Source organism: Clinocottus analis, unplaced genomic scaffold (assembly GCF_023055335.1).
Source record: "Clinocottus analis isolate CAN_PGR_092001 unplaced genomic scaffold, fCliAna1.0.p SCAF_13, whole genome shotgun sequence".
In the NCBI taxonomy this organism is placed as follows: domain Eukaryota; kingdom Metazoa; phylum Chordata; class Actinopteri; order Perciformes; family Cottidae; genus Clinocottus; species Clinocottus analis.
Window position 1 is genome coordinate 865001 of NW_027175854.1, and position 11698 is coordinate 876698.

Here is an 11698-nt window from a genome sequence, read left to right on the forward strand (position 1 = left end):
TGTTTAATTATATTGTGTTTTAAGGAGATTAATAACTGTAAATAAACGCACAGATTCAATCACTTTTTTGAAACTGAACAACACGGAGGTGTTAAACGACGGCCGTATTCTTGGTAACAAACGACTCAAAGTGTGTTTGTGTGTTTGTGTTTTTAGCTCATCTACCTGAAGGTGACAGCCCTGCTGTTTCCTACCTCTGATTTCAGACACCCGGTCACAACTCCAGCGCTGCTTTACATCAGCCAGGCTCTGGCTAAGGTACGTCATCACTGTGTTTCCTGTCCGCGTCGTTAGAGCGTTTGTTTTTGTGTTGTTCCGACTGTTCTTGCCTTCCTGCCTACTGTGGAAGAAAAGTCTTTTGAAAGTTTATTTCCCCAGCTGCAGCTGAAATCTCCCATTTAAATACCTTAAAACCAATGTGTGTGTGCTTTGTACGTCCTCAGTGTCCAGTGAGGTCGCTGCAGGACGTGACGTCAGGTTTAGCACTGTGCTGTCTGGGGGTGGAGTACGTCGCGTTTTCAAAGCGCTTCCTGCCGGAGCTCATCAACTTCCTGTCTGGAGCGCTGCACCTGGCCGTGCAGGACAAGAGCTCTCTCGGTAGCCGCGCGTTTATTTTTAAAAACCACACACTTCGCGGTGCCGGCGTTGCGTACGGCGCACCAAGAGCTTTGACCTTGTGTTGCAGGCTACTCGGTGGTGCCGCCCTTTCGGCCATCGGGGAAGTGCAGTGACCTGCTGGTGCTGTCAGACGCCGACTCCTGCAAGAGCTGGACAAAGAAAAGCCTGCCGTTGTCTGCGACACAACACCTGGAGCTCAGAAATGACCTGGACAGAGATCACCACAGGTATGAGGGGAGGGGAACTCACATTAAAGGACATTAGCCTCTTTTTTTTGGTAGAAAAAAAGAAGCTGGCTCATAGTTTTACCCTATCCTTTAATATTAGTTAGCATTAGTTAGCTCATAGCTATGGATAGCTGTGGAAGACAGGAGGAATGATGAAAGATAATGAATACATCGTTCAATGTGATATGTGAGTAATGTTTTGAGAAAGAAATGAACCTATCAGGGCTTATCAGAAAACTTTGGATTACACGGTCTATGTTTATGTGTTCAGTGTTGCACGAATGATTTGTAAATGAAAGCCCCAGACGTGGTTCTGTAAACCCGCTGCCAACACAGCTGACCTCCAGAGACGCGGCGTTCAGAAGCCACAGATCTCACAACGCCTTAATTGGCCATTCAGAGTTGAGAATCTAACAACAAGAGCGAGCGCTTGTCTGGAGACAAAGCCCAGCTGAGAGCGAGCGAGCGAGGGAGAGGAAGTGTGAGAGAACGTTTTGTCTTCTCGCAGCTTCTCGTGTTAGAATATAAGAAGGAAAAAAACACGCTCATTTGTTGTCAGCAACAAAAAAAGACCTTGGAAGCACACAAACATGCACATGGACGGGTCTTTCTCTTCAGGCGGTGCCTTGACGACATTTTGTATAAAGACTACAGAGCTGGTAAAGAACGACGGCCTCGGTTAATGTACGGGTATGAAAGCGGTGATGAGTCATCACACGATGTTTACCTGTGCAGACTGTACGGCTCAGAGCTGATGCATCCTCTCTCGTGGTGCCGATGAGTCGGCCGTGTGCTTTCACACAGCAGCTGGTGCGTGGGCACAAAGCGAGGCTTGTAAACAGGCTTCAGTTGCCCATGATTGTGGTGAGAATATACATTTTTATATTTGTACTCTACTAAAATGAATACTCATAACGTGCCACCCATAGCAAACGGTTATGTTGGAGAAAATGAAACATACCAAAATGTCCTCATTTATGTCTCTAGGATCAGTCACAAGGATTTAAAATACTTTTTTTTGTAATTTCTCCATTGTTTCTTTGTCATCAGCTGTTAAAAATTGTGAATATTATTTTGGACAGATTTAAGTGAAATTGGACATTTTCCCACGACACACCTGACTCTCTCTGCAGGTTGATGTGTCTCTCTACCTGCCTGGACCTGGTGAAGCGATGCAGTCTGCTCTACAAAGACCTCACGTGCTTCGCGTGCATCTTTCAGCCAATCAGGACGCTGCTGTCCAAACACCTCTCGGCCCAAACGTTACCGGAGCCCTTACAGGTCGGTGCCAAAAAGAGTTTCACACACGAGCGAGGTCGCTCTTCTTCTTCGCTCTTCTTCGCTCTTCTTCGCTCCAGGTGTCTCTCTCATGGAGGTGGTTGTGGTTTCGTTGCAGGAGCTTCACAGTGAGATCCTGGAGAGCCTCAGCGTTGCTCCTGAGACTCGCAGTCGGCTGGTTTTAGAGCGGCGGAAGCCGATCCCGCTGAAGCTGCTCACACCCAAGATTGTGGAAGTGTAAGACGCGATCCCATGAGTGCAGAAGTTTTCCTCACCTGGAAAGTGAGATAAAGCGCGCACATTTGCTGACAGAGCTTTTGCTATTTGTCAGGTTGGACTACGGGAAGAAACGCGGCTGCACCAGAGAGGAGCGAGAGAAGGAGCGCTTGAAGCACAAGTACAAGAAGGAGTTCAAGGGCGCTCTGAGGGAGATCAGGAAGGACACACGCTTCCTGGCCAGAGAGAAGCTCAACGAGGTCATGACCAGGTACGGAGCACATGGAGAGTCCACGTGGGAGAGAACAATGTCTCTGTGAGGAAAAAGCCTTTAACTGGTGTCATGTTGTGTGTTTCAGAGACTCGGACCGAAAGAGGAAGGTGAGGGAGCTCTTTGGCAGCTTGGCCACGCAGGAGGGAGAGTGGAAGGCCCTGAAGAGGAGGAAGAGGAAGTGACATGCAGAATCTCACTCTTCATCGTATCTTTCCATCATCTGCTTCCTGTCAAACGGACTTCTCCCATCCAGATGGGGATATCAGTCAGGTCACGGTTGGAGCCGTTTGTTTCGTGGATTTTTTTTTTTTAATCGCGAGACGGGACAAACTCAACTTCCTTATCACGGCACGCTTTTTTTTTTTTTAATGGTGTTTGACAAATAGCTGTCAGAAATGTACACCGAGTTGTCAAATATTATGATGTAGGCGTTTGATGCGAACATCGGATACTGTTGTTGGACGTGTCAACACAGACGCGAATACTTGGTTTGCTTTCTCTCTTTTTTTTAAACCACCAGAATCATCACTATAATGTGCTCGAATACAGAAAAATAAATGACGGTATCTTTCTGTGCTCTGCTTTCCGTCCACATTTCTTCCATTAAAGCTCACGAAAGAGCAGAGTTATTCCCATCGTGATAAAAAGGGTTCAAATGCTTTAGTAGAGAGAGAATCGGTAATACAACCCTGATGTGAACGGTTCTGTTACATAAAACTTGTGGATTGAATCCAGTTTTAAATTTGAGAATCAAACCCAAGCCACTCCGGGTTGATAAGATGATCCTTTATTAGTCCCGCTGTGGGGAAATCAGGATGTGTGATGGAAGACGGGGAGATGAAGAGACATTTTTAACCCTGATTTGAAGTCAGGAGATGGAAGCGCTCCAACAGAAAAGACCTCGCGCTTGTGAGGCGCTGCCAGCGTGCCGTTGAGCCCGCTTTGCTTCTTTTGCCCTGAAACGCTCGGTGTTCACACCTGTTGGAGGAAAATGATGCACGCTTTTTTTGGTGCAATAACACGCTGCCATCATTTCCCAGCTGTTGCTTTCTGTCTCTCTTTGTTCAACGCGCCCTTGAAGGTTTCCACATATTCTGAATGTGGTTCGTGACTTTCTTCCAGAGAACTTCAGTCCAGATGAAGGCGACCAAAGCGTGCGTGGCTGCCATTTTCCTCTCCTCTCAAAGCTCTCAATGTAAAAACATACATGTGCTGAGTGAACAGAGTATTAAAGGGATTCATGTGGCTATAGGCGCGATTGCAGAGGAGTTTATGGCTGAGAAGCAAAAGTAGAGCCATGAAATAAGCAAAAACACCCGTTTGGTTCAGTGGCTGCAGGACTACATCCCATCATGAACCCTCTGATGCCAAAGCAATGTGTCCTTAAAACAGCCGCCTGTCATTTGTCCCCCAGGATGAACAAAACTAAACAGCAACAACACTTTTTCGTACTTATTTTTATTCAACACTTAACTCCAAATAAATTCACTTTGCAGCGGTTAAGCCGAGTCGTTGTACGCGCTCCTGGTTTCCCAAAAGTCCGTTCAGGATGAGATATATTTTGTCACGTCGGTGATAAATTAAAAAATACAATATGAATGCACAAATAGCTCAGCACTTTGTATTCCACCGCAAAACACAGCGACAGCACACGGACAAAAATAGAGAATATCGTTACGCTTCCATTTCAAGATCACTGTGAATTCTTCATAATATCGAGACACTTAGGTGCTTGAAGTGTTGTATTTCAATGTTTGAGCAATTGACACGGCCACACGGGTGAAGACAACATAGACACACACACACACACGCAGACACACACGCAGACATTGAGACGTTTACTCACTGTAATTACAGTCACTTTCAGGACTGATGTGTAAAAGGCACACGCACACAACATCTCTCTTTCTCGACAACATTTACCCACATACTGCTGCACAGACATACGTAACGACACTAACACACACACACACATAGATGTCGGGCACAGACTCCATAAAGGACCAGAACGAGGCACAACGGGACTTGGCAGAGCGACGTGGAGCGTGTCGGTCGTCGGTCGTCGGTCGTTGACGGCGAGGCTCTCGCTCAGTTGTCGTCGGTGTCGTCCTGAGAGAGAAGAGGGGCGACAGGTGGGCGGTGAGCGCACCGGCCTTGAACGAAGCGTCGGCATGCGGCGCGATGAGTGTACAAGCAGACGAGGTGATGTAACGACACCTATTGAGATGCGTCTCCTGCGGCTTTGTCCCACACACGTTGCACATGTTCATTTGTCTTCCAGCTCTGGAGACAATCCTGACGGATTACACAGCACGACTGCCACTAAATCCCCACGTGACAGAGAATAGTTCAATATTGTTTAGGGCTAAATGTTCCTACGCTTCCCTTTTATATTCCAGCTGATTGACAAAACAGGAAAATCCCCCCAGATGTGTTCAGATTATCGTGGTGTGAATTTAAGGTTTTATAATAAATGGACCTGAGTCTGATACTGACTGTAAACTATGAAAACCTTTTAAAAACGTTGCTCCGAGGACAAAACAAATAATAAAAAGTACTATTTTGAAGCCAGAGCTCTAGATTTACAACCTGAATGATTAATGCTGTAATGGCTGAGGTATTAACGTGTGTTTTGTGTTCCAATGGGGATTATTCAGAGTTATTAGAAGAGCTGCACACAGGTTAAACTGCCCGTCTTCTGTAATTCATGAACGGTTCCTTCTCTAACTGAAATGCAGCTTCATATTATCAAACTAGACTTATACCAGTGGCGTCTCACCTCCGTCACCTCAGCCGGGTCGGTGTCAACCGGTGACTCGGCCATTTCCTGCGCTGCTGAGGCTTCATCACACTGCGGGAAAAAAAGACAAAAAACACATTGTTCCACTCTGAATATGATCCAATTGGCTAAATTTATGATCTCATAGGAGTTTAATGTGAAAACATGGTGAGAAAACAATCAGACAGATGCATCTCCAGACCATCAGAGCAACATCTGGAAGCACCATCTCCCAATAAGTCATATTACACGACATGTAAAGACCAATACCACACAATGCATCCCTTTTGCTTTGTCCCCTTACACGTGAAGTCATTTCACAGATCGTTGTGATCGCTGGTCATCCTGATGGAGCGCGAGACGAGACATGAGCCGCTAATGAAGGTGTGTGTGTGTGTGTGTGTGTGTGTGTGAGTGTGTGTGTGTGTCGTCTCCCCGTCTGGCTCAAAGGATGCCTTTTGATTACGTCGTGTCATTGAACTGACCTTCCGTAATGGGGAGCGCTCACGTGCACGCTCACGTGCACGCTCACCGGCGGCTGACATAACCTTAAACTCCGTACTGCACCTTCTACTCCATGCTGTTGCGCTCGACACCGCCCACCGAGCCTCCATCTGGTCCCCCAGACGTGTGTGTTCACACACACACACACACACACACACACACACAGCTGGACTGCCAGAGCCAACAGACTCCACCTTGTCTTTTTCGCTGTGGGTGAATCACATTTTAGCCCAAAAAGTTGGAGATTTGTTTGCTTTTCGTGGCAAATCCACCGTGAACATGTTTGTAACCCAATCAGAGCAACAGCTGGCCTCCAATCTGGATGTTTACAACGCAGAAACGACCTCCTGGGGACGTGAAATGCCTCTTTTATTGCATGTCGCTGAAAAGATCGGAGCAATAAGACGTGTTGTTGTCGTTGTTGTTGTTGTTGTTGTTGACCATTTTCTAATTCCTGCCCTGTCTCCTCCTCGGGTCCATCACCACTTCACAGTCTCCTTCTCTGCCTCTCTGGCTTTTGCCGGCTCCTCTTGTGAGTCACCAGCAGCGGATGAATAGGAGGAACAACTAGATTAGGAGATTAATCAGACTCAGCATCCCGCCATCCTCTGCTTGTGTGTGTGTGTGTGTGTGTGTGTGTGTGTGTGTGTGTGTGTGTGTGTGTGTGTGTGTGTGTCACACAGGAGTCAGTCTTTGATGGGCTCTCTCAACCTGGCATTAATTTTTTAATCAAATCAATATTAATGACGTTTCGTGGCTTCGCCGCCTGGGAGCGACGGTTAAACGAGCACAAGCTGCCGCCGCCCGCGCGTCAATCCCTCGCTCGCCATCCAGACTTTCCCTTGAATATGCGTCTTTATTCCTCTCAGGTTGCCGCCACATCTCCATCAGTCAGCGCCCTGCGTGTCTGCGCGTCCATCTGCTTTGGTGTGAGCCGCCTGCCAGTTTGGCTTATCGTCCTCATAAGGAGGCCGATCGCGTCCCAGGTGGAGCTTCATCAGGGTTTTATCCCTCAGGGTGAACATCAGCCATGGAGCTGCCTCGACCGGGATGGAAGCATCCAACGGGACGCTTGTGGAAATGAAATCCAATGCGGCGCATGTCGGCAAAGAGGGACGGCTCCACAAGAGGAGCAGTGACTGGACGGCTTCATTAAAGGAGCTCGTGCAGGTGTCAGGTGTTGTTGCCGCCGCCGGGACAATAACTCGATGACTTCTTTGGTGTCGAATCTGTTTCTTGGGATTAAAGCCAATTGAAGCAGAGCGGGAGACGTGTGTGTGTGTGTGTGTGTGTGTGTGTCGTTATCACTTGGGGTCTAAATTGGGCTAATCAAGAGGCGGGAGATCGAGCATCTCAACCAACATTTCCACAAAGTGTTGGCGTGGCCGAGGGAAACGTGTGATTGGCTTTTCACCTCCGTGTTCTGAGGAGGAGCGCGATCACAGACGTTCGTCACGTTAGTCCTTTAACGACGTGCAACAGCTGGAAAGTCAAAGTGAAAACGTAGAGAAGAGACATTTGCTCAAAGGTTTGCTTCACAGTGTTTTTCAACCTTGTGTACTTGCTGTCTCCATTTTGTTTTTTTTGCAGCTCAACCAACTGTTGATCAAAAGAAACAAACAAAAAGGTGATCCATCGCTGCACAGCGCTACGGGCAGACGAAGAACTCAAAGAATAATTCATATAAACGTGTAAATATTTTAGAGATACAGAAGTCATGAGTTTGATTTACAAATCCAGAATATTTAGTTAAAAGTTAAAATTACATTTTCTTTGAATAATTACAATCATAGTGGCGAAATACCAAATTGTTTATTAATTTAATTATTATTATTTTGTATGACGATCACACAATTATTATTTTGGTGGTCGAATGGTTCAATTAAGAACCTTTTATGTAGAAAATGACATGACAAGTATGTTTTCTCATGTGAGGGAGGAGAGAGGGGAGGACAGAGGGGAGGAGAGAGGAGAAGAGAAGAGAGAGGAGAGGAGAGGGGAGGGGAGAGAGGAGGGGAAGGGAGAGAGGAGAAGAGAGGAGAGAGGACGGGAGAGAGGAGAGGAGAGAGGAGAGGAGATGAGAAGAGAGGAGAGGAGGAGAGAGGAGGGGAGAGAAGAGAGGAGAGAGGGGAGGACAGAGGAGAGAGAGGAGGGGAGGGGAAGGGAGAGAGGAGAAGAGAGAGGAGAGGGGAGGGGAGGAGAGGAGATGAGAAGAGAAGAGAGGAAAGGAGAGAGGGGATGAGAGAGGAGAGAGGAGAGGAGACAGGAGAAGAGAGAGGAGAGAGGAGAGGAGAGAGGATGAGAGAGGAGAGAGGGGAGGACAGAGGAGAGAGAGGAGGGGAGGGGAAGGGAGAGAGGAGAAGAGAGAGGAGAGGGGAGGGGAGGAGAGGAGATGAGAAGAGAAGAGAGGAAAGGAGAGAGGGGATGAGAGAGGAGAGAGGAGAGGAGACAGGAGAAGAGAGAGGAGAGAGGAGAGGAGAGAGGATGAGAGAGGAGAGAGGGGAGGAGAGAGGAGAAGAGAGAGGAGGGGAGAGGAGAGGAGAGAGGAAAGAGGAAAGGAGAGAGGAGAGGGCAAGACAGAAAAGGAGGAAGAAAAAAAACATGTTGTTTTTGACTTGTGTCACAGCAGTACATTGTTGGCTGCAGTAAACTCCTCCTCCTCCCCTTCCTCCTCTTCCTCCTCCTCCTCCTCCTCCTCCTCAGGACAAACGATGTCCCGCCTGACAAGACGAACGACTCTGGAAAGCTAACAATGTGTAACGCCTTTCATTTCATTTCAGAGAAGATCGACAAGCAGCAGATATGAGAAGAGATGACAAACGAGTCAAGGTGAGGTGTGACACCATGAAGAGTGTTGATGTATTGTTGTGTGTGTGTGTAGGTGTGTGTGTGTGTGTGTGTAGGTGTGTGTGTGTGATGTGATCAGACGAGTGTGAGTGTGTTGTTGTCCTTCTTGCAGGAGGAACACATAGTTTTGATCATGTTTTCTCTGAGCGTTTTCAACCCTGACGCTAACGATGCTGTAGAGCTCCGACATGAACAGAACAAGAGATGAAACGTTTACGTTTGTACAACTTTAACCGATAAAAACACGTCGAGTCACAACAAGTGCAAATGCTCAGAGATCAATACTAATTTATCAAAAACACACACACACACACACACAAATGAAATGAAAAGTCTCTTCCTTACTTCTTTGGCCGGATCCTTCTTGACCAACCCGGTGGCAACGGCAATGTTGCCCGCTCCCTCCACCGTTTTGTGGGCCACGTTGGTAACCCCGGCAACCACGGCCCCGCCCACCTGTGACACCCCGCTCACAGCTGGAGAAACCATAGAAGAAGAAGAGGAAGAGGAAGATTAGAGGAGGGGCATCGCTCTAGAAAAGGACATCTCAAAAACACACAACGCAGTGATTGAAATGATGCGTCGATATTAGTGAAAGATATTGAGAGGAAATATGAATCACTACTTTACTTCATGCTTAACATCCTCCTGCAGAGATTCAAGACTAAAACTAACACGTTGCTTTGACCTGATGGACCTGAAGGAACAACCAGGAAGTCAGAGAAACTAAATGTGTGTTTTAATCTTGGAAACATAAATGTTCACAACCAATCACATGCAAACACACACGTCACATGTTAATGCAATAATCCATCAAAATGTGTTGAACTGAACACGTTTGATCTTTTATCTTTCAAACTCTCATGTTGTAATAAATAGCGCTGTATCTTGACTATGAAGTAAGATACGTTCAGATGGCAGTTGTTCATACTTTCTGCATTACTGTACGCTGAGAAATGTTGTGTTACGCCCTGCAGAGCTCCAGGAGCGTCACCTGTTGTGTCCTCCAGTTACCTGAAAAACAGGCCCGGCCTGGAGGAACTTTAGCCTTTAGTTTCATCCACCCAAAGCATTGTGCTGTGACGCGTCATTGAGCGCATTCTGTCCTCTTCATAGGACAAAGCATGTCCGTGTGCTAGTGGTTCCCAACCTGAGGCTCGGGGCCCTAACAAGGGTCCACATGTTAAATTCAATTATTAGCGGTCTGAAAACAACACGCCTGCAACCAGGGCCACGAGTAAAGAGCTTTATTTGAGGGGGCAACAGGCCAATAAGACATCATATCTGCCTGTGTGGACCTCCTTAAAGCAGATTCCAGATGCCACTAAGAACACAAAGACATCGTCTCTCACTCAGTTTCATAAGCGCTCGCTTCACTCGCGGCTACGATGCAACAATACAGTCGTTTCCCTGGACGGCGAGAACAGGAAGTCTCTGCTTGTTATGGATGAGGGATGGCAGGGCCTGGCCCACGAGGGATTAGAGTAAGGCGGTGAAATATGACACCTGCAGAGTTACAGACCACCTGAGGAATATAAACCCTTCCTGCTTTTACGTCAAAGATCTATCCAGCAAACAAAAGCAGCTGCGTTTCCACAATGTGTGAATGAATACACTGAACAATAGAAATGAAACACTTGCATTAAAGCCTGAATTAAGACTTAATCTTACCTGTTGTGATCCCACCCTTTGATTTTTTACCTGAAAGGATGCAGGTGAAGCTCAATTAGTCGAACACATGATGAGAAAGTACAGACATGCACTCATTAATTCAGTCTCAGGTGAGTGTCGTTGCGCAATAGTAATGATTGTACCAATTATTCATAAATCAAATGAATTCCCGGCGGCACCCACCGACGAACATGACCCCGTCCTTCGTCATCTCGGCTGCTCCAGTCACTCCTTGCTTGGTTTTCTCCGCCGCCACCACGACCCCATCCCTGGCTTTGGAGAAACCCTTCATCAACGAGTCCATGGCTGCTCGACTGGCTCCCAAATGTTAGCACGCGCGCGCACACACACACACTCTCTCACACACACACACACGCAGCTGTGAAGAAGTCAAGAAAAAGGGCGCAAATGAGGAGGATGGAAGCGACAAGACGCGCACTCGATGCCACCGCCCTACTTCCCCCCGTGACAGGCTCGTGGAGCAGATGGCACCGTCGGAAATATTCTGGGGGAAAAAATCCCACCTGTAGGAACCGGTTCCAGCCCCACTGAGGAACCATGAATGGACTTACTATTCATGTACATTTAACACATAAAGGGTTGTACTACAGCGCGAGAGGCGACTACAACTAATGCTCTGGCTAAATAAAACACACAGCGTAATATTTATAGAGGAGAAGAAGAAATACGCGCGCGCCACGCACCTGTTCGCTCCAACTTCCTTTAAGCCGAGAATGTGCAGAGTCTTCCGGGATGACAGCGAGCTTCCCCCTCAAAGGGCAGTGAAACCGGTTTATTCTCTCCAAACTACAACTACACTCTGGAAACGCGGTCGTGCGCGTGGTGTCCTCCTCGCAGACAGACGATCCACAGGTTTGACAGACGCCTCCCACGCCGCGCGATGGAGGGAGAGCGACTCAACCACGTGATGCTGATGCGAGAGGAGAGATGCTCAAACACACTCTCACACACACACACGCACACACACACACGCGCGCGGATTACGTAGCTCTTTCTGTACGTGGGCTGTCCACAGCTTGGAGGTGCAGCCGGCTCTTACAAGCGTCAGTTTGCTGAATGCATCTGCGACCAAACTACTCATTTGTGGCGGTATAATTATGCAGGAGGACACAGTGCAGGGCTGATGATCAGGTTCAAATGTGAGTAAGATGTTCTCTGCAGCTGCGCAGTGAGGCCCAAGAGGCTTCAGTTGAAGTGCAGCCTGAATCCAGAGCTCCTGTCTGAATGGCTTTGCAGTAATCACACTGTTCAGTCATTTTTCTG

General features: G+C 47.6%; 2 protein-coding genes across 2 annotated transcripts in view; one reads left to right on the plus strand and one right to left on the minus strand.

Annotated features, from left to right (window-relative positions):
• nop14 (NOP14 nucleolar protein homolog (yeast)) overlaps positions 1 to 3189 on the plus strand; it is an 8143-nt gene extending 4954 nt beyond the window's left edge. Inside the window, exons 13-19 of the mRNA XM_068573655.1 lie at positions 157 to 258; positions 444 to 597; positions 686 to 845; positions 1979 to 2126; positions 2242 to 2360; positions 2455 to 2610; positions 2699 to 3189. Coding sequence (XP_068429756.1) covers positions 157 to 258; positions 444 to 597; positions 686 to 845; positions 1979 to 2126; positions 2242 to 2360; positions 2455 to 2610; positions 2699 to 2795 — 936 coding nt within the window. The 3' untranslated portion in view covers positions 2796 to 3189. The remainder of the gene's footprint in view (positions 1 to 156; positions 259 to 443; positions 598 to 685; positions 846 to 1978; positions 2127 to 2241; positions 2361 to 2454; positions 2611 to 2698) is intronic.
• An 866-nt stretch (positions 3190 to 4055) lies between these two features.
• On the minus strand, positions 4056 to 11326 carry LOC137783585 (alpha-synuclein-like). Its single transcript, XM_068573666.1, has 6 exons — positions 11119 to 11326; positions 10598 to 10793; positions 10415 to 10444; positions 9089 to 9219; positions 5393 to 5464; positions 4056 to 4722 (listed from the first exon to the last, which is right to left on the minus strand). Exons 2-6 carry the CDS (start codon positions 10716 to 10718, stop codon positions 4702 to 4704), a joined length of 375 nt encoding a protein of 124 aa, XP_068429767.1. The 5' UTR covers positions 10719 to 10793; positions 11119 to 11326; the 3' UTR covers positions 4056 to 4701.
• Positions 11327 to 11698: the final 372 nt, after the last annotated feature.

Excerpts from the sequence above, each read along its gene's own strand:
- LOC137783585 (XM_068573666.1), bottom strand. The coding sequence starts at position 10,718 with ATGGACTCGTTGATGAAGGGTTTCTCCAAAGCCAGGGATGGGGTCGTG. Across the intron at positions 10,445-10,597 it reads GGACGGGGTCATGTTCGTCG|GTAAAAAATCAAAGGGTGGG; the intron begins GTGGGTGCCGCC and ends GCATCCTTTCAG. Across the intron at positions 5,465-9,088 it reads AGAAGGATCCGGCCAAAGAA|TGTGATGAAGCCTCAGCAGC; the intron begins GTAAGGAAGAGA and ends TTTTTCCCGCAG.